Raw genomic sequence first — 23,141 nt, forward strand, 5'->3', positions numbered from 1 at the left:
TTCCTCAGAACAGGGCAAAGAGTGGAGGAGTGGTAATTTTGAAAGTAGAGCTGGATATGGGACTGAATTGTAAAACAAAAGACTATATGGACAACTGAACTGGGTGATAAGGAGCATGGATAGTGAGTGATTATAGAAATGGCTGAGAAAGAGACACAAATAGAAAAATAGTAATTAATGAGGGACAAGTTTTACCCAAAGTTGGAAGTGCAATGTTCCTTGTGGAATGTTATAAAATATCTGCATAAAATGTTGGAGGAGCTCAGCAGGTCAGGCAGCATCTATGGAGGGGAATAGACAGTTGAAGTTTCAGGCTGAAACCTTTTCATTAGGACTGGAAAGAAAAGTGAAGAAACCAAAGTAAAAAAAATGTTGGGGAGAGGGGAGGATGTACAAGCTAGCAGGTGATAGGTGCTAGGTGACTTACTGATTCCTCTAGTATTTGGTGTGTATTGCTCAAGATATACAGCATCTGTAGAATGTGTTTTTATAAGCTATCTGGACAGAAAATGTTATTCCTCTAAGTTTACATTGGACATCCCCAAAGAAGTGGAAGCTGCAGACAAGCTGGAATAGAAATGGAATTAAGAATTAAACTAGCATGCAAACTAACTGCAAGTGCTCCACAAAGTGATCACTCAATCTGCATTTGGTTTCTTCGTGCTAGAGGAGGCTAGACAATGAATGCCGAGTACCATAGACTACAAGTGCAAGTGTATCGCTTCTTCACCTGGATTTTGATTGTTTGGCCCCTGGATAGTGAGAGAGAAAGAGGTGAATGAATAGGTATTGCAACTTTGGTTTCGTGAGGAAGTGCTGTGAACTAAGGAGTAGTGCGTGAGGCATTTCATGGTGGAGAGGCTTGTCAGTTCCTGAGATCCTGGGAGTGCTACCTTCTGGAGATTCACTCCTGGTAGGTCACCCATGGCAGCAAGGTCCAGGGGGAGGTCCAGCCAAAGAGTGATCCATCCAAGATATCATTGGTGGAGCTGGCAGAAGATGAGGTCACATCACAATGGCAGTAATGAAGGGTCCCCAATTATCTTGGATGCCATGCCACTGGACCCTGACCCCGATCTGTCAAAGTTTGTGTGGTGGCTGCCTTTGCATCAGCTTCGCCACATTAAATAAAATCACGCACAGACATTCTCCATTAAGGGAATAACCCCTTTAGAGAACATTATACTCGATTCAAGTGATCACACTTCTTCTGGTGGGTGAGGATGTAAGAATAGCAGAACTGTGAGCACAATAGTTTTCAGATAGAGTATATGGGTATTAATTGTAGAGAGAAGTTAAGGGCCTGACATTGAGCATAGATCTCAGGTTACAGTTAGAGATCTACTGAAGTGATGGTGGGTAGTTTGAATATACCGCTGACTTTCGAGGGAAAAAAACTCAAACCATTTTTGTCTTTGGGTTTTCCTGTTGATGTCATTGATTTTGTTTATTTTTCTGTGCTTTCTTTATGTCCGGAAATATCTTTAATTATTTAATCCCACCAGATGTTATAGCTGCTAATTACCACCTAGAGTATATTTTTTAAAGATCTTGTAGAAAGTACCAGTACCCTGTTTTGTTCATGTATATAAAAAAATAATGAGTTGCAGATTTTCTCATTAAAACTTCATGAAGCAGAATCGTACTAGAAGAAGCAATCTGAAAGAGAAATGATGGACATTATGCAATGTGATATTTTACGGAGCTGCTGAGAAAGAACAAGATTGGCATACCAGATGAACACTAACAACACTCTGCATAGTGCAGTGTTTTTATGGTCATCTGCTTATGATTATTTTAATTCCTTCCCCCTACCCCCCCCCCCCCCCCTTGCTGGCCATGCCTTCAGGCTCTAGTTTGCACTCCCTCTCCCCATCCCAACTCTCCTTCAAACTTCTTTTATCCCATCCTATTATTAAAGTTTGTTGAATAATACTGCTAAGAGTTGCCTTCCAACGTTAAAGATACGACCTAACGTAAGATGTTTTTACAGAGCTTGTAATGCTAGCAGGCCTGGGGGTCACTGGGACTGTTTAATAGGATCAGTATCTCTTCAGGATAGAATCACTTAGAAGTACTCAAAGCAGGGTGGCTTGTAGAGTTATTGCTTAGACCTTTGTTATGCACTCAGTGGCTACTTTATTAGGTACTCCTGCTCATTAATGCAAATATTTAATCAGCCAGTCATGTGGCAGCAACTTAATGCATAAAAGTCTGCAGACCTGGTCAAGAGGTTCAGTTGTTGTTCAGAACAAACATCAGAATAGTGAAGAAATGTGATCTAAGTGACGTTTACAGTGGAATGATTTTTGGTGCCAGATGGGGTGATTTGAGTACCTCATCCTGGCATCTTTACTCACAACAATCTCTTGACTTTACAGAGAATGGTTTGAAAAACATTGTCTGTGGTAGTTCTATGGACGAAAGCACCTTGTTAATGAGATAGGTCAGAGGAGAATGGCCAGACTAGTTCAAGCTGACAGAACAGTGACATTAGCTCAAACATCCACACATTACAACAGTGCTGTGCAGAAGAGCACCTCTGAACTCAGAACACATTAAATCTTAATGTGGATGGGTTACAGGAGCAGATGACCGTGAACATACAGAAATACACTCAGTAAGCACTTTATTAGGTACCTCCTATATCTTTTCTACAGATTTTTTGCACATTCAGCAAGGCACAATGCTATATAAGCTCTTTTTATATAGTATTTTTTATCGCTGTATGTGCTTCTGGAATGAAATATCATGGCTGTTAGGTTGGAAAATATGACAGTTCTTTCTCAGTCACTTCCAAAAATATAAGCAGTAGATTTTATAAGGGAGTGGTGTGTTAGGACATAGCTTTTCTTTTAAATTGAAGATACCACAGGCAGTGGTTTATCTCCTATCTGAAATAAAGGCAGAGCACTCAGAAGAGATTCTCAGATGTTGGAAATCTTGTGCAACACACACTAAATGCTGGAGGAGCTCGGCAGGTAGGCACCACCTATGGAGAGAAATAAACAGTTGATATTTCGGGCTGAGACTCTCACTAAAGTTTTATCAGCATTTTGTGTGTGTTACCCATATTGTACTGTAAAAGTTTTTGTTTTGCTAATATGCTTAAGTCTAGTTAAAGCATAAATTCACAGAATTATTGCCTTATGAAATGTTATTTTGGAGTTTACAGTGGTATGTTTTTTTTAAAAATACGGATATTTAGTTATTGTATTCCACTTCAGTCCTTGCTGTTAATGTATAATGGAAGCCCTTGGATGCCAATCAGCTCTTTTTGTGCAAAAAAAGGAAGTAATTTTTTTTAAATTTCTGATCTTTGACAGGAAGGAAAATTCTTGTCAGTTGAAATAAACAGATTTGAATCACTTTCTATTTGCTACTACAAAGTGAAACTTAACTTCCAGTGATTAATATCCGCAAACTTTTTAAAAGATTGCAGGGAAAAAGTTGAACTATTTGTTGAGTCATTTTTTAAAATCTATATTCTTTATTGCCATAAATTTGCTTTCAGACTAGAATACATTCAGTTAACTCTGGTTCACAGAGTACTCCTTTTGTCTATACTTCATCCTTTTCCTGTGCCTGTTGATTTTCGAGTCTGCTTCTCGTCAATTAGTGATACTCAAAACTTTTGGGACATCTATTTGCACATGTGCCAGATCGAAAAGTTTCTTTGGAGGTCTGTACAACAAAATAGTTTAACCTTTATCATTGAAAGTTCATTTAGAAACTACACCTTCACACAAGGCTAATGGAAATATGAAAGAATGTAGGCCAAAGCTGAGTCTGGGATCAATTTAAAATTTTTGAATTTGATTGATTCTTGTTGGGCAAAAATATTAAAAGGTACAGACAAGTTGTATTGATGAAGTTAAGGTACAAGTCTATCTCCTCTCATCATATGGTGTAATAGGCTTAGAGTCATACTACAGAAAGAAGTCCTTTAGCCTATCTGGTTTGAGCCAAACTATTACTCTGCTGAGTCCAGTTACCCTGCACTTGGACCCATCTCCCATCTGGGTACTTATCCAAACTTACTTTAAATATTGAAATTTAACCCATATTCGCCACTTCCGCTGGTGGCTTGTTTCACTCTCTCACCTCCCTCTGAGTGAAACCGTTCCCCCTCATGTTCCCCATAATTATTTCACCTTTCACCCTGATCAACTCTAGTTCTAGTCTCACCCAACCTCAGTGGAGAAGACTTATCCCATGATTTTGTACAGCTCTATCAAATCTCCTCTCATTTTCATGTGCTTCAGGGAAGTCCTAACCTATTCAACCTTTTGCTATAACTCAGGTCCTCAAGTCCTAGTAACATCCTTTTAAATTTTCTCTGCATTCTTTCAATCTTATTAATATCTTTCCTATAGGTAGGTAAACCATATATGCACACAATCCACCAAATTAGGCCTCACTAGCATCTTGTACGACTTCAACTTAACATCCCAACTTGATGGGGTGAAGTTCTTCACTGTTCCTATCTTGAACTTGTTTCTCCTATTAATATGGGAATACTTTGTCCTGTCAGCCTTGGATTGCAAAACTTAAGGCATTTCTGGGTTAAAAAAAAATGAATGAATAGGCGGGAACATTGTTGTTCAAACTGCAAAATCACGATTGAGACTGAGATGTTGGAGTTCGTAGCTGTATTTCCTAAATGATTGCTGACCTTCACATGACGATAGTAGGAAGATGATATAAGCTTACCCTATGAGTCAGGCGTCAGTATGAAGGATGAGCTCCGGTCTTTTCAGATGTTTGTAGGTTTGGAGATACCTGGTGACTGGAGGAATTTGTTTGCTTAGAAGTAAACTTGAAGGAGAAAATCTAACTTGCCTCAGCAGATAAAGTCTTGTCAAAAATTTTGTTCAATACAGGATAAATGGTTAAAGTTGAAACCTCTTTTGAGTATATGTTTTTGCTTTGGATTCTGGCATTTAAACTTATCTTGTGTACAAACTGCAGTCCAAGAGGATATCCTGTGCAATCGGACAGTCCATTATATATCAGCCTGCTTAGATTTGTTCATAATGCAACAGTATTGTGCAAGTCTCTTACAAATCAGTATTCTACAAACTTTGTGTTTTATTGATGCTATTTCTGTTACTGTAGATATATTATGAAAATGTTTCATTCCAATAATGATTGTTTTTTTCTTGTAAATGATAATGTCTTCCAGAAGTTAGAACATGGATGCCTCAGTTCTTGGTTTTGAACCTGTGCTCAAACTTCTCCATAGCTTTGTCCTTCCTTATCTCTTTATCCTCCTGCATCTCACCAAGATATCTGTGATTCACCAATTCTGATCTATTGTGCATCCCTGATTTCCATTACTACACCATTAGGGTCATGCATTCAGTAGCCTAGCCTCTTAAACCTCTTCCTGTCTCCCCTCCAGGTGACTCCAAATTAGCAGAGGCATGGTAGTGTAGCAGATAATGCAATGCTATTACAGCATCAGCAACCAATCACCATTGCTGCCTGTAAGGAGTTTGTATGTTTTCTCCATGACCGTGTGCATTTCCTCCACCTGCTCCAATTTCTTCCCGTATTCCAAGGAAATGCAGGTTAGTCGGTTAATTGGTCACATGGTGTAATTGGGTGGCACAAGCTCATTGGGCTGGAAGGTCCTGTTACCGTGCGGTATCACTAAAATTTTAAAAATGACCACCAATCCTAATTTTTCTAAATGGCTCTGAGTCAAAATTTGTGTGATTACAATGAAGCGCTTTCTGATACTTTGCATAATAAGGGTATTAGGGTTGTATAAATGCTGATTATTCTTATCTTGCATCTATTTTGTCAAAGATTGCTACTGATCCTTAAATTTCTACCAGTCTCTAAGTGGAATTGTTTGTTAGTTAAGTGTTACTAAATCATTAAAGGTGGTCAAAGTGTGCATGTTATTTTCTCTTTCTCTTCCTAATTTATGCTTAAACTTATTTTTTTCTCTCTGTCCTTTTTAGGAGACAGGCAATGATTCATGTTGAGCCTTGAAACTAAATCCAGGGTAAAGACAGCCAGCAACACCCTACTGTGATACTGAGAATAATTAATGGATGAATCAATGTGGTTTGACAAACACTGTGAATTTTTTTTTAATCTTTTCGTCATAATGGCATCTGGTGAACTGAACCTATTAAGTGTTTTCAACAGGCTTTTGCTGCTTTACAAACCTTAGTTTGCTCGGACTTTTTAAATTGTTGCATTGAACTACTCAGTAGCCTGTTCTTGATCAACAGTTATCCTTTGAGGTTTGCCTTGCCTGCATGAAGCCTGATGGACACCCAGCTTCACTGGAAATTGCTGCCTTCAACTTCAAGCACATAGGCTATAAGTTAATGCCAATAAAACAGAACTGGCGTCAGCTTTTGAAAATTCATCAGCTTCCAAAAGGGACTTCACTGAGAATGGACTGGAACTCCAATTCAGAGCAGAGATAAACCACGACTAAGGTTCATTTGTACTGAAACACTGTCAAATCATCTGAGTTCTATTTGGCTCAAAACCCTTTTATTCATACTACCAGTGAGAACGGGCCTTAAATCTCCATTCGACTCATCTGCTTTTGTTAACTTGGAGGAAACAAAATTGGATCCACTGCATTTTGTACCTTAAATTCCTCCATGGATACCTTGAAACTAGATAGATTGGAATGATCTTTACAATAGTGCGCCATAATTCTTGAAGTAATGCCTCGCCGAGGCCTTCTGATCAAAGTTTGGACAAGGCGTGTGCTGCTTGTCCTCGCTCTATTCTTCAGTCTCATCTCCCTACTGTACCTGTTGGAATGCACCCCTCGGCCAGATAACGATGCCCTCCTCCTCGGTGTTCCGGGCAAACAATATGGTAAAGAGTACTATCAGGCTCTCCTTCAGGAACAGGAGGAACATTACCTGACTCGTGCTGCAAGCCTCAAACGGCAGATCACCCAGCTGAAGAAGGAGCTACAGGAAATGAGTGAGAAGCTGAAAAATGTACAAGAGAAAAAGGGTCCATCTCAAAACGTGGGAGGAGCACAGAGCAGCAAAGAGAACCTGCCCAACGATCTGCTGGAATTCCTGCACTCTCAGATTGACAAGGCTGAGGTTAGCATGGGCGCCCGGGTGCCCAGTGAGTATGCTGTGGTGCCTTTTGAAAGCTTTACTTTGAATAAAGTGTACCAGCTCGAGATGGGCCTGACCCGGCACCCTGAGGAGAAAGTGGTGAGGAAAGATCGCAGGGATGACTTTGCTGAGGCCATTGAAGCTGGCCTGGAGGTGCTAAATAACCCTGAGGAAGAGGAGGCTAATGATGATGATGATGATGAAGAAGATAGTCGAACACAGAAACATACCTACAGCGAGAATGATTTTGTAGAAGGTGTAGTATTCAATATTTTATACAGACTACACATCAGCATCATATATTATATAAAGCTTAATCTGATTTTAATTGCATTGTATCTGCTATTTTAAAGTATTTTCGGAGATAACTCCCCTTTCTTCTGTCCATTGCCCTGCCCACCTTTGTTGATACCTAGAGTAACATGTATCCCTCTTTCTGAGTTTTTATGAAGAGTTCTGGATCCAAAATGTTTGCTTATTTCTGTTTTTGGAGATGCTGCCTGAGCTGCTGAAGTTTTACTGCATTTTCTGTTTTTATTTTGGATTTTCACCATCTGCAATTTTGATTTCTCTTGTGTTTAACATGCAGTTAAGAAAGTCAAGGAGAAACTTGCATTTAAGAAGTTACATTTATGAACTGGATGGATGGTAGCTGTTCTCTGCCCTGAAACATACTTTATAACCATTTTCAGTATTTTGAAATGTGTCACTATTGTAGTGAATGAAAAATGGTTACCAATTTAGACATGCTTGTGATCTCAGTAAGTGCAGTTAAATAATAACCAGATAATCTATTTTCGGTGTTGTGGATTCAGAGGTAAATAATGAAGAACATTGGAGTTATTGAAAAAAATGCATTAGGATCTCTAATATTCACTCAAGAACAGGGATTCAGTTTAACATCACATCTCCACTGGCGCTGCAGCTCTCTATACTGGATAAATGTTCTGTTGAGATATTTGTGTTTGAGTTCCTGAAATGGGTTTTGAACCCACAATTTCCTGTGTAGTTCTCAACTTGCAACATGGCTTATGTTTTATCTAGGGAATTTACAAGGTCTGTTGCCTTCAGCTAAAAGATTAGAAATTGCTGTAAAAATTTTATATAAACAAAAAAAATCGCATACTGCCTTCACTTGACATCACTTTGCCTCCTTCTTAAGCCAAGGTATTACAGTATCCATGTAAAATTCAACCGTGCAAGTATGGGCTTTCTGAAGTAAAACTGAGTAGGCAGGTGGTGTTCTTTAGGTGAATAAACCGAAGTCCCTGTTCTTGTGGTTAGAACGAATGTCAAGAATCAAAGAATTTCAATGTGTTCTATCTGCTTAAAACATTCCTTTTGAAATCACCACAAAGAGATTAATTTCCCAATAAACTTTTTTACCTGGAAGATTTTGACATGTTCAACATACCACAGTTTTATTTTAAAGTATTATAATAGTGAATTGTGTGACTTCCGCATTTACTGCGTGCCTTCCGCATTTACTGCATGCCCTGGACCTTGCTTCTTAACTCATCTCAAACATGTTTGCAATGTGCAAGATCTGATTCTTTTAATTAGCCAGTTATGATGATTTACTTTGCCTATAAACTGCAGTTCGTATTATCTGTTATGGGGGTGAGGAGATATTTAAATAAACTTTAGTCAGATCAGACATTGAGTATTATATGCAGTTCTAGTTACCCTGTTAGAAGAAGTATGTGTGGGTTGTGGAAAGAGTGCAGAAGAGGCTTACGAGGATGCTGCCTGGATTTGAGGGTATAAGTTAAAAGGTTAGACAAACTTGGGGTTGTTCTCCCTAGAGAGTCGGAGGCTGAGGATTTTTAAAATTATGAGAGGCATAGTTAGGTCAGAATTTTCTTTTCCCAGGGAAGAAATGTCAGACACCAAGGGGACAAGCTTTTACAGTTAAGGGGTGGGGATGGATGGTTTAAAAGTGTTGTGAGAGGTAGTATTTTACACAGTGGTAGGTGCTAGGAATGCATTGCTAAGAGTAGCAGCGGAAGCAGGCAGTTTGATAGAATTTAATAAGCTTATTCAAGGATTCAAAGTAAATTTATTACCAGGATACAACTCTGAGATTAGACTTCCCCACAGAAAACCGCAAAACAAAGAAGAACCATGAAATCCGTTCAAAGAAAATAAACATTAAACCACACCCCCCCCCCCACATCCAAAAAAAAAACATGCAAACTGCACCAGGAAAACAAGTAAAACACAGGATGAAAAACGTGAAATCAAAAGGCAGAGTTTAGTTCAGCTCAGTGTTTATTATCTGTAGGACACCCCAATTCAAAATAGTCTAAACTAGCAACAAAAAAGAGCAACCAGAACAAATCATAAACGTGAATTAGAATCCACAAGCCATGTCGATGAAATCTTGCTCCAGCACCATCCTTAAAAATAGACACTCGAATATGAAGGGAATGGAGTGAAATGGATGAAACACAGGAGGAGTCCATTTTATATAAATTGGCATCAAGATTGGCACAACATCATGTGCTGAATAGTCTGTCCAATTTTGTACTGTAGTATGTCCTATAAAGCTACTGAACCCTCATACACTACAAAAATATGGGTTAAATGCTGACTATTCTGACATCTATCAGAACTTTCTCAAGGTTTGTCAAATGCAAATCTCTGTTGCCTTTCATGCATTTGCTGCTTGTTTGCTGACCGTATTTCTGCTGCATTTCTCCATTGGTACCAACTTTAGCTCTCTGTCCTACAACCCTTGTAAGGTTATGGCTTCCAAACCACCTGAAAACTGAGCAAATATTTTAGCACTTTGTCATCTTGATCTTTTTCAGTCTATGCCAGTCTCTTGCATATATTACCAGTACAGGCCTTGCATTGGTAATCTTACCTGCCATTATGTCAAGATTCTAACCAATGATTCCAGATCTCCAGCTTTGTTTTCCTACATGTTTAAGTATTTTAATTTGGATTCTTGTTGGTTCAGTGTGGTTTATTCATTCATGTAATTACACTAGCTAGGGGTGTCATGGTAGCGTAGCAGTTAGCATAATACTATTACAACAGCAGCTGTAAGACTGGGGTTCGATTCCCACTGCTGTCTGTAAGGAACCTGTATGTTCTCCCCGTGACTCTGTGGGTTTCCTCCAGGTGCTCTGATCTCCTCCCACATTCTGAAGATATATTGGTTAGAATTAGTGAGTTTTGGGCATGTTACGTTTGTGTTGGAAGCATGGCAATGCTTGTAAGCAGCCCAGCACAATGCTGATATGATTTGACACAAACAGCGAATTTCAATGTATGTGTGACAAATAAATCTTTATATTTAGGTCATTATTTATTACCCATTCTTGTAAACTATGCGGCTTGCCATTTTAGAAGGTAGAGTCAGCTATGTTGTAAAGTCTGTGTGAGTAGGGCAGATTTCCCTGAAAGGATATTAGTGAACATCACTGAAGTAGTTACATGGTCACTGCTACTGATAGTAATATGTTTTATTTCAGACTTAGTTAAATAGAATGTAAATTTGCTGGCTTGTGTAGTAATGATCAAGCTCTATTTCCCAGATCAGTAATCTGTGCCTTGGATACTAATCCAGTAGTGTAACCTCCAGGTTTCTATATCCCTCTCCTTGCTTTCCACTCTCTTGGTTATTTCTTGCTGGTACCACTCAAAATCTCTCTACCTTTCCACACACCTTTAACTTTCACAAATCTTGCAATTCTATTACAGTCTTCCTCACCCACCTGTCCCCAAACCAGCAATTACCTAAGGTTGCCACTTTCTTTTTGCATGACTATCCCATCCCACAGTCTCTGTTACAGTTTGGAATAAAATTAAAGATTAGCTTTACTTGTCATATGTACATTGAACATCGAAACATCCAATGAAATGTGTTGTTTACATCAATGACCAACACAGTCCAAGGATGTGCTGGGACAGTCTGCAAGTGTCACCATACTTCCATCGTCTACATAGCATGCCCACAGTTTACTAATATGGGAGGAATTTGGAGAAACCCTTGGGGAGAACATACAAAACACCTTACAGACAGTGGTTGAATCGGATCCCAATCTTGCAGCTGGTACTGTAAAGCATTGGGCTAACCCCTATGCTGTATTGCCGTCCATACCTTTCTTCATAAAATTTACTCATGGCTATTTTTAGATAGTTTTTGAAAGTATTTGTCTAAGAAAACATTTTCCTCCTACAGTAAGCATCTGGCTAAATGTTCGTTTCATCTGATCTAGCTAGGTTGGCTAACATGTGCCCTCAGTGACTAAGTTTAGTTTGATGGGTTTTTACTGTAGCTTTAGTCAAAAGTGCCTTCCTTTTCCTGAATCATGAAAACCCATGAGCAGTAATTTTTAATTTACTTTTTGGGGAATGAGGGATGTTGACCTGAGAAATCTTTACCCTTCATCCTAAAGCAGTATCCTAATTGATCATTTTAAAATTGGATATCCTGCTGCTGTTTCTAATGTCAGAGGTGCAGATTTTTATCTGAAGCTGTACTTGTGTCTCTTAATTGCTTGTTTTCTGACCACTATTGAAACTTGCAGAATTGAGCGAGTAGATGAATGTGAAAGAACAAATCCATGTACCTGGTGCATATTCTAGAGCATTATGGAGTGAGTGAAATATTTTACTTTTAAGTCTAGATGTATGGTCCTCCAGTTGTGCACGGTTGGATCCCGCGCAGGAATTATGTTAGTGATCACATCTGTTTTACTGATCTTGATTGAGGGAAATATTGGCCATAGAACTGGCGAATATTTTTTTCTCTGTGTGCTTTAGCTTTGAATGAGAAATGAATATAAGCACATAAAGGAAAAATGCACCCCTGCCCTTTAAAACCCCACTGCTCCCTGATTGTTGTAAATAAAAAGGTATTTCTAAAATACTGCATAGAAATTAATGGACAACCATTTATTCAAATATGTAGTTAAAGATCCTATTTGCTTAGCATTGACTTAATTGCCATCATGTTGAAAAGGAAAAAGAACCCATTAACAAGCGCCATTAGTACTGCTGATTTATGGCTACCTTTTATATCTGTAGGAGGCTGCTGGGATGGCAGTCAGAGCGGCTTGGTGCCTTTTGACATCAACTTGCCTTTTAGCTAACAGCACTCTTGCCTTGCAGCCAAAGCTCATAGCTTTGAGTTTTGATCATGTAATCCATCTCCTGTTCCTGCGCCATATCAAAGCAGGGTCCCATTGTCAGAGGCGCCATCCCTTGATTGATTTGTTAATCTGAGATCCTCTTCCGACCAATATTGATTTCTTTTCTGAGGGTATTTAGGGCAAAATGTTTTATTAGATAAAATGGTTAAAATCAAAAGACAAAATTAGATAAATATTTCATAAAGCTGTTTCTGCTGAGTAATTGAATGGGATCTTTCTGAACTGTAAGCATGTGTTTTTGTTAAACATCTCAGGGTACCTCTGCAATTAAAGAGAGTTTGCTCTATTTAAGTTTGCCTCTCTCTATTTAATTTTTTACTTGTTTTAACATGGCAGTTCCCTTGTTCTTAACTCAGAGGAATGTGCAGGTTATATTATTTGCAATCTTTTGAAAGGGCACACACATTTTCGTAACATTATGGGATAAATATGTGCTCATGCATCCATTAGCTCAAATTTTGATATAATTATTGGCGATTTGTACTTCTGAGGATGGCAATTTCCTTGCTTTAAAATACATTATAATCATGAGTTACTATTTACAGTATAGTAATAATTTGACCTTTGCAGTTCCCATGAATAGCTTTCTGTCTCATGAACTTCATTTCAATTTCTGCACTTCTTGGTCCAAACTCTCACTAAGTCTTCCTTGGCTTGCATAACCACAATGCTTGGGGATGAACAAGGAAGTGAGTTAAACACAGTAAACTGATATGAAGCTAACCACTCAAGTTGTGGATAAGCCTGCTTCTCCCAGATATAATACCAGTGAAAATCCACATTTCAGTGAGGTTCATCAAAGGCATTTAATATTGCTTAATGAAGGAACATGTGTCAACTTACAGCAACAAAGGAGGTAATTATTATACCCCAAAGAGCAAACAGCTATTTAGCCTAACCTAATCCCCAGGTTTTAGCCCATGGCTTAGTCAGTAACAACACATAAAACACTCATAAAAACACTTGTTAGATTCATTATGTGTTTCACCTTGATTTCTCTTTCAGTCAATAGAGTTTTGAATAATCCGTATTATACTGGGAGAAAAATAGCTGGCTGTGCTAAATAATTCTTTAAAATGTCTTGTGCTCTAGCCTTTCCCCCAATAAGGGGAACAGAAAATGTAAAATTGAGAATTTCCAATAGTAACACTGAGATGATTCATCTTCAATCTTCCCATCCCTGATTGATAATCATTGACACATCCAAGAGGCATGAGTACATGCTGTTAGGTTCTCAGTTATAAAAAAAACCATAACAACATAAGATATAGGAGCAGAATTAGGCCATTTGGCACATCGAGTCTGCTCCACCATTTTATCATGACTGATCCATTTTCCCTCTCAACCCCATTCTTCTGCCTTCTCCCCGTATCCCTTCATGCTCTGACTATTCAAGAATCTATTAACCTCTTCTTAAATATACCTAAATACTTGGCCTCCACTGCTGCCTTTAGCAACAAATTCCACTAATATACCTAAAGAATTCCCTCCTCATCTCCATTCTAAAAGAAAGCCCCTCTATTCTATTCTGAAGCTGTGTACTCTGGTCTTAGACTCTCCTGCCATAGGAAACATCCTTTCCACATTCAAAATTCATTATAATTCAAGAATTGGTCACTGCTATGTTGGAAGTTCACTTGGCCCCTTCAAAGGTGCCTGTACTTCATTACATATGATGCTGCTTTGAGGTATCCCAAAGATATAAAGCCAGCTCTATTTTATAGCAGTCTTGATGAAGGTCTTGACCCAAAATCCCGATTGTCCACTTTGCTCCATAGATGCTTCTAAACTTGCAAGTTCTTTTAGCATGTTGTTCCAGATTTCCAGCATCCACAGTCTCAAGCTCTATTTGTTCCTTTCCTGTAAGATTCCATAAAATCTTGACTTAAGATACACAAGATAATTAGGTATTTTGAGTGTGCAAGAATGAGAAACTGGTGCTCTATTCTGGTTAGCTTCTTTGATTTAAATAGTGAAGTGGCCCAAGATGGTGTAAGGTGCTACAATATGCTAAAACAATTAAAGTATGGAATAGAAAATGAAAATGCTAATTTACTCAGCAGATTAGGCAACATCTTAGAGAGAGAGAGAGAAAGAAAACAAAGTTAACATTGCTAATCATTGATTGTTTTCACCAGATTTGAAAAAGGGAGAGGGTAACATGAAGGAAAATGGAGGGAATAACAGAAGAAAAAGATAAAAATTAGCTTTATTTGTCACATGTACATCGAAACGTACCATAAAATTTGTTGTTTGCATCAATACCAACAGTCGGAAAATGTGTTGGGGGCAGCCTGCAAGTGTCACTATGCTTCTAGCGCCAGTGTATCATGCCCACTCTTACTAACTGTAACCCATATGTCTTTAGAATGTGGGAAGAAACTGGAGCTCCCTGAGAAAACCCAAGCATACCCTGGGAGAATGTGCAAACCTCTTTCAGGCAGTTGTAGGAATTGAACACCAATCTTTCGATTGCTGGCGCTGTAAAAGGTTAAGCTAACCACCATGCCCTCGTGTATAATATTAAACTTCGTAAAACGATGAATGTCTGTCAGGTCCAAAGACCACTTAACTTTTTCTGAACTCACAGCATGTGCAGTATACATGTTTGTTAGTGAGTGATGTCTTTCAGTGAATTAACATTGTTAATGCCTGTAGAATGTTTGTTGATCTTAGCTGGATTATTTCTTAGTCATAGGCTTTATTAAAATGTGAATGTCTGTCAAGTGGTTTGATAGTTGGCTTGATGGATTCTTTTTGGATTTGGGCTTCTCACTTATATGTCAACATTAATGCCCTTTTGTGAATCCAAGGGAATGTTGTGTGTCCAGATATGAACAAATGAGGATTAATTTAAGAGAGTTGTGTTAATGCACACAGGATATGTTTGGGAAGAAAACAGGCTGTGTTGAGAAAAAAGATCGAGGAGGTTGTCTGTCTCTTTGTGTCTCGGCACTTGAGAAAGTTGTATTCATTTGGGGGGTGGGGGGGGGCCTTCCCTGTCTTTGTTGGACTTCAGCTGGGACTGGAGATTGTGATCAATGCCTCACGAGCGAGTCGGAATTTGGATCTCATCAACATCAGCAACAATCAAGTGGTGACTAAGAATCATGAGCTCAGAAATCTTCGGGGAAATCTTTATTCTTTAAACTTTAATTTTATCTTTATTCGGGGAAATCTTTATTCTCTACATCGTATTCTGTGTGGTTTATTTATGCTTTCTATTTTATGACAATAAATTAGGCTTGTATGGTATTACCACATCTCCTGGACACTTGAATAATCTGGTTCTGATTAATTCAGCCCATGCCATGATAAAGTGAAAGGCAGGGAAGTAGGATGTGAAGGTCCTAAACTATTGTTCTTACAACCCATTATCCAGTGTGTTTACATTATACAACAGGTTGAAGAACAGCTACCTCATATCTCCTGTGACCTGGGTACAATCTTGGCTTCCAGTGCTGTTCATGCAGAATCTACGCATTCTTTCTGTGACCATGTGGATTTCTTACAGGTCCTCTGGTTTTCTCTCACATTCCAGACACGTGCGTTAGCTGTAATTTGTCTCCAGTATACAAGTTATGGTAGAATCTGGAGAGAATAAAATGGACCAGGGAATGGTTCATGTAATTGGGTATTTGATGGTTAGCATGGACTCACTGAGGAGAAGGACCTGTTTCAAAGCTTTGTAACCTTGTGATAATCCTGTTATGTTCCACACCTAACTATATAATGCGTGAAGAACGTAATACAATGAATTATATACTAATCCTACTGTCTGCCAAATCACAAACTCTACATAGAGGAATTCTTAATTTTAAAATCTAGGTACTGCAGAACGAGGATCAAAAACCCATGAATTAGCTGGGCAATTGTAAGTATTATCCTCTAATCTTCCAACATGTGCTAATGAAGAATCTAACAGGGATTACTAGACATGTGAAATCTCTCCTTTTTTAATCCAGGTACATCAATAATGATTATCTTAAGTCTCAGCTATTTAATTTTTTTACAATTCAAGTGGATTTGGGTGCAAAAATATATTTTCCTGAAAATCATTAAAGCAAAGGGTGTACAGAAATTATACTGTATAGGAGTCTGTTTTCTAACCCAGCAAGCTGACATACTAGCTGTATGCTGTACCTCGGTTAGCACCAGCAAAGGGGCTAGTGTTGAAGCTAGGTCAGTTTACTATGTGATTCTGCCTATACTGTCTGATTGTGATAATCTGAGTTTGTGAAAAATGAGATAAGTTATATATGTGGAGGTTTTGCAGTATGAAATTGCTCTTCATATTTGGGGATACAAATAAGGCAGGGATATATTAAATGGTTCTATGCTTCAGTCACTGTAGTTGTCAGTTTTCAATATTGGCAGCTTTTCATGATGTTTGATGGGAGATACTTGGCAATGTAACAGTTCTTAATTACAATTTTATTATACAGTTTATTTTACTGTATAACACAAAATTGTACTGTACTTTCAAAAGAAATGCCCAGAATTTTGGCTTGCAGTAAAGGAAGTATAACTGCTAATGTGTTTTTCAAGTACGGTATCAAACAAATTTCAGAACCATGTTGAAAACTGGCCAGGTATATCCGGGTCTCAAAATGTAGTGCAAATATAATTCAGCCAGTCACTGCTTAATTAGTCTACATTCAGCCAGCAGCAAATAATAGGTGGTGAGTTTCATATTGCTATTAAGTAGTACTTGCTTGACAGTTACCAGCTGATTGATGCCCAGCTTGGATTTCCGCAGAACAATTTGGTTCCAGAACTTGCTGCTGCCTAGGTTCAAATGTGGACCGAGGAATTGAATTCGTAAGCTGAGATCGACTGCCGTTGATATCAAGAAAGCACTTGGCTGAATATTGTGTCACAGATTCCCAGGAAATAATGTTTCATACTAGAGGGGTTGTGTGAGGGGGTAATTTTTGCACAAAGAATGGTGGGGTCCTGGGATGCATCTGCATGAGTGAAAAAGGAGGCAAATACGACAGAGGACTTTAAAAGGCTCTTAGATAGGCACATGAATGTGCAGATAATAGAAGGATAGGGACATTATATAGGTAAAAGGGATTAAGTTAGGTGCTTATTTACTAGTGCAATTAGTATTTCACAGCATTGTGGACTGAATTTTATATAAAAATGAAGTAAATAGGTTTCAGTGTTTATCCACTGTTGGAAAACGCAGTGCTGGAGTCATATCTTGCACAGAAGTATTTGTGCTTGTTCCAGCAATAAGACATCATAGCAGGAGTTGTCAGGACAATATTCTTGACTGAACTCATTTTGACTGTTTCATTAATTACCTTCCTTCCATCACAGAGAGAACTAGGATGTATACTGGTGATTGTACAATGATCAATTCCATGCACAACTCCCAAGCAAATGCAACCATGCACACCTGCATGCAGTGAGATTTAGATCATGTTCACAGGTGGGCTGATGAGCGGCATATATTTGGCACATGTTGAGTAATAAATATCTCCGATTATAAAGAAACCCAGAAAAGAACTCAAAGGAAATGAGGATAGCCAGGAGGGGGTCATGAAAAGTCCTTGGCAAGAAGAATTAAAGAGAATCCCAAGGCATCCTGTACATACATCAAGAGCAAGTGGATATCTTGCAAGAGGGTAGGACCACTCAAGGATAAAGGGGAGATTTGCTTGGATGCGGAGGATGTGGGTGAGGTTCTTTGTTAGTACTTTACATCAGTATTTACCAAGGAGAAGGACGTGGAAGATAGGGTGATCAGTGCTGAGCGTACTGATATGCTAGGGTATTTTGAGGAAAGGAGAAGGTAGTGTTTGGTCTCTTAAAAAGCATTAAGGTGGATAGGTCCCTAAGACCTGATGGGATATACCCCAGGTTATTGAGTAAGCCAAGAGAAAAACCTTGCAATAATTTTCAATATCAATGACCAATATCTTCTCCAGCCACAGGCAAGTTCCCGGAGTACTAGCAAGTAGCTAATGTTGTTCCATTGTTTGAGAAGGGAACCAGGGATAGTCTTGGGAGCTATAGACTGGTGAGTCTCACGTCAATGGTGGGGAAGTTACTAGAGAGATTTCTTAGGGAGGAGTGATTTGAGCATTTAGAAGATATGACCTAATTAGGGAGAGTCAGCATGGCATTGTGCGAGACAAGTCATGTCTTACTAATAGGAGTTTTTTGATGAGGTGGTGAGTGCCTGCAGTGCAGTGCCTGGGGTGGTGGTAGTTGGAGACGTATTAGAGGCTTTGGATAGGCACATGAATGTGAAGAAAATGTAAGGATATGGACATTGTGTAGACAGAAGAGACTAGTCAGCTTACTAATGTAATTGGTTTGGCACAACATTGTGGATGAAGGGCCTGTTTCTGTGATATACTACTCTATGTACTCTTCACATTCAGTGATGCTATCATTGATGAGACCCCACCATCAACATCCTAGGATCACCATTGACTAAAACCTCACATTGGTAAATAAATTGTTTTATTATTGTCGTATGTACTGAGGTGAAAAACTTGTCTTGCATGCCATTCATACAGATTGTTAATTACAACAATGCATTAAGCTAGTACAGTACAAGGTAAAACAATAGCAGTAACGCAGAAGAAAATGTTGCAGTGACAAAAGAAGTGTGATACAGGTAGACAATAAGGTGTAAGGTCATAATGAGGTAGATTGTGAGGTCAAGAGTTATACTAGAGAACAGTTCAGTAGTCTTACAACAGTGTGAAAAAAGCTATCCATGAAGTTGTATGTGCTTGCAGGATATTGTATCTTTTGCCCATTGGGAAGGGGAGAAGAAGAATGTCTGAGTATCAGGATCTTTGATTATGCTGGCTGGCTGCATTACCAAGGCAGTGAGAAATATGCGTCCAGTGTGTTAACATTGTTCAGTGGTCTGAATGACTGATTTTTGTTACTTTTTTAATGTTTGTTAGCCTTTCTGATACTTCCTCATAAGACAACAGCTAATTCCAAAAAATAGCTCTGATCAACGTTCAATTAACACATTTAAATAAGGTCGCTCAGTGTGGTCTGACCTTACCCACTATATCTGAAGCATTGCACGTCTACTTTTGTCCTTTTTGCCATCACAATGAACAACAGCGTTCTGTTTACTTGCTCTTTTTCCATAAAATGCATTTGTAGATCATGCAGCAGGACATCCCTATTCCTCTGTATCCCAGAGCTGTGACATCTGTCACTGTTTAGATATCTGTTTTTTTTAGTTTTCCTCTGAAATGGGTAATTTCACATTTACCATATTATATTCCATTTGTCAGTTTAACATATCTATCTCCCTTCATACCTCCTTTCAGTTTCTTTACAACTTAATTTCCTGTCTATCTTTAGTGTCATCAGCAACTTTAGCAAGCACGCCTTCAGAGCATTCACCTAAGTCACATAAAATATAAGTTGTAAAGGGAGAGGCTCCAGAACCAATCTTTGTGGCATGCCATTTGTTACATTTTTCTAGCCAGAAGTCCCATTTATGCTGTCTCTCTTCTCTGTTATCCAGCCAGTCTATCGGTGCTACATGTTCCCTCCGATACCATAACCTTCTATTTCCTACAGCAATCTTTGATGTACCGCCTGATCAAATACATCTGGAATTCTCTTTTTTTAAATATTTTTTAAATTTAATTTTAATCTATTACTTTTTATACATTCATAAGTACACATTGAGATAATATAAAAAGTAATAAGGCACTTAAATAGATAATTATATGCAGTTGTATTTCCACCCTATTAGACTAAGCAATGACAATAATTGTTAAGAAAAATAATAATAATAGGGGATTAATAATAATTTTCATGTATCTCTTCTGAACCATTACTTCTGGTCCAAAATATTATATGTAACCCTATGTAACTACCATTGTAGGATTTTATACCCTAACTCGTTCATGTTTGCTCCTGCTCCCAAACATAATTATCCAATCCCTATGTACTTATTTACTTAATTTTTTCATGTTTTTCCCCATTCCCTATTTTCAAAAAAAAAGAAACAATCGAACCAAGGATGCTTACATTAGCAATATTACTGTGTTGATGAGAATAGCAGTATAAATCATTAGGAGAGTCATCTAAAGTCTACTCGCTTTGGGGTTATAAATTCAATCCATTTATTCCAAATTTGATTAAATTTTTCTTTTTGAATTCTCAAAGAGTAGGTCATTTTTTCCATTTTAAATATTTCCAAAATAATTTCATGCCAATCTTCTAATGTAGGTGATATTGGATTTAGCCACTTTCCGATGATTGATTTCTTACTTGCCACTAAGAGGACCTGTAGCAACTTTATGTCTTTCTTCTGATCTAAAAACAGTACAATTCTCAATAAATGCACTAGTCCCAATGAAGAGTCTTGGTTTGAAACATTAACTGCCTGATCTGTTAATTTCCTCCAGCATCTTGTGGATGCTGCTTTGGATTTCCAGCAACTGCAGAATCTCTTGATTTTGTGAATGCATTCATTCCCCCTTGATCAATAACATATGTTACTTCTTCAAAGAATTTTAGTTAATTAGTCAAACACAATCCACCCTTCATAAAACCACGTTGTTTTTAACCAGTTACTTTAAATTGTTCTGTGTTCTTTATTGTTTTTTATAATAGTGTCTAACATCAAAAATCCAGGATCAGCTTTATTTGCTATATGCATTTATGTGTATTAGAAATCTTCTGTGGTGCATTGGTTAGAGCACAATGTGCAACAAAAAGGCAATAATTATCGAGAATAGAGACTTGTATATTAAAAATAAAGTTAGAATAAGTATGGATATGGAATGCAATGTGCATAAATACATAAATACCAGCATGTATTTACAATGTAAACAGCATTAGAAAAAGTGCAGTGAAGTGACAAGGGTAATAGAGGGGGGTGGGGTGTGAACTAAATGGTTGATCAGATTAACTGGCTGGGGGAGGGGGGAAGCAAAGAAACTTTTTTAAAGTGGCATGAAGTTTTTTGTTTTTAACAGTCCTATAACACTTTGCAGAAGTGAGCTCTCACATTTTCACTATAACAATTTTTTAAAAACACGTTTCTTGGTACTGGTTGGAACTATCTGGTCTGCCATACTGTGGTTCAGAAGCCCCATTGTCAGACATGTTTTGATTTCACTTTCAGTATGATGGCGATGCACTGGGATGCAGTGGCTTCTACAGGGCCAAACACAGGCGTTAGTGTCTTTTTAAAAAAATACTAAGATTGCAAAACCTTGGAGGACATTAAGAACTGAAAGTACTCTGGGTCTACTCCATTAGCGAGTTGGTCATTGGTGGAGAAACTGAAGGAGCTGGACTTGGAGCGGATCGCGCTACAGTCTGTTAGGAGAGGTGTCAGAGCGGGTGTAGGAAAGAGGCAAGCCTAACAGCAAGTGATTTTCATGTGATCATAAGACCCTGTTGGACATTGCTGTGGAATGGTGTAAGTCTGATTTTCTGGTTTATTAGTGAATGGTGGGGGAGCTGTGTGGCCCCCTTTGTAGCTAGGACTAAGCCTCAGGCTGCAGTTTGAAGCATTGGAGTTAGGTGCGCTCCACTGGAGTGCTGGAGGCAGTTTGGCATTGCTTACTGACCTCCAGTGTTTGCTTGCCAGAAGGCAAGATGTATTGTTCGACTGCTACAACATTTATAGACTCAGGGACTTGGACTATTTTTTTTGTGTGTGACTGTATTTTACTTCTGTTTTATATACTGTTTGCTATACATACCTTGTGCTGTATATTGTCTGTCAGTATTGTGTTTGCACTTGGCCTCAGAGAAATGCTGTTTTGTTCGGCTGTATTAATGAGTATTCATGTATTGTTGAATGGCCTTGTACTTTAATCTGATGCCATTTGCTTACAGAGTAGCCACCAGGGCAGCTGTGTTAGCATTTTGTATGAGCAAAATTTTTTTGTAATTAGTAAAATATGGTATAGAGGGAAAAAACACCCTTATGGATTTTATGTGAAAAACAAAATATACAGAAAATACAAGAGCTGAACTAGTTTACAAAGGAGGATCACAGGTTGCCATTTCACAGCGGGAGGCCACGGTGAAGGATGTGCAGAATGAACTGGCAAGCCTAGTGGTTAGGTGTATGATTATATCAGAGTTAGAGTCATAGAGCACTACAGCACAGAACCAGGCCTTTCAGTCCATTCAAGTTGTCATCAAAATCATTAATATAGATGCTGAACAACAATGGACCCAACACTGATCTCTGCTGCACACCACTAGTCACAAGCCCCCAGTCAGAGAGACAGTTATCTACTACGACTCTTGTTTCTCCTGCTAAGCCAACACTGAATTCAATTGACTATTTCATCATGAATGACAGGCAACTTAATCTTCTGTACCAGCTTCCTATGTGGGACTTTGTCAAAGGAATATAGACAATATCCACTATTTTCCTTCATCAAACTTCTTGGCAACCTTTTTTTTTTAAAAAACTGGGGGTTTAGGTTGGATATGATCTGCCATGCACACATCCATATTGACTATCCTTGATCTGACACTGTTTATCCAAACACTTAAATATCCTTTGCCTTTCAGTATTTTACCCTTGACTCATCAATCTATAATTTCCCGATTTATTCTTGGACCCTTCCTTAAGCAATGGGACAACATGGACTATCCTTAATCCTCCAGCACCTCACCCTGTGCTAAGGACACTTCAAATATCTCTACCAGTGCCTGTAATTTCTGCACTAGCTTCACGGCAGTTTCTGTGGTCCAGCACCTGTCAGTTCTCGAGTTCAGGGTCAGAAGGCTGTAACCTGCAGTGTAATAAATTTTCCAGTGAAACCTTTGAGTCTAAAGGAGCAGAAAACCAACCCCCAGTGTGTTACAGCTTGTGAATTTCTAAAACATTTCA

At 38.5% G+C, this 23,141-nt stretch overlaps 1 protein-coding gene across 5 annotated transcripts in view; it reads left to right on the forward strand.

The window, feature by feature from the left end:
• Positions 1-23,141, forward strand: part of csgalnact2 (chondroitin sulfate N-acetylgalactosaminyltransferase 2) — a 71,577-nt gene that overhangs the window by 24,881 nt on the left and 23,555 nt on the right. For 3 of the 5 annotated variants that reach the window (XM_059946510.1, XM_059946514.1, XM_059946511.1), the window contains 2 exons: positions 5,405-5,573; positions 5,973-7,368. In XM_059946510.1, the coding sequence (XP_059802493.1) occupies positions 6,699-7,368 (670 nt within the window). In that variant the 5' untranslated portion in view covers positions 5,405-5,573; positions 5,973-6,698. The remainder of the gene's footprint in view (positions 1-5,404; positions 5,574-5,972; positions 7,369-23,141) is intronic. The other 2 variants (XM_059946512.1, XM_059946513.1) reach the window with 1 other exon arrangement.

The sequence above is a fragment of the Hypanus sabinus genome, chromosome 21 (assembly GCF_030144855.1).
Source record: "Hypanus sabinus isolate sHypSab1 chromosome 21, sHypSab1.hap1, whole genome shotgun sequence".
In the NCBI taxonomy this organism is placed as follows: Eukaryota; Metazoa; Chordata; class Chondrichthyes; order Myliobatiformes; family Dasyatidae; genus Hypanus; species Hypanus sabinus.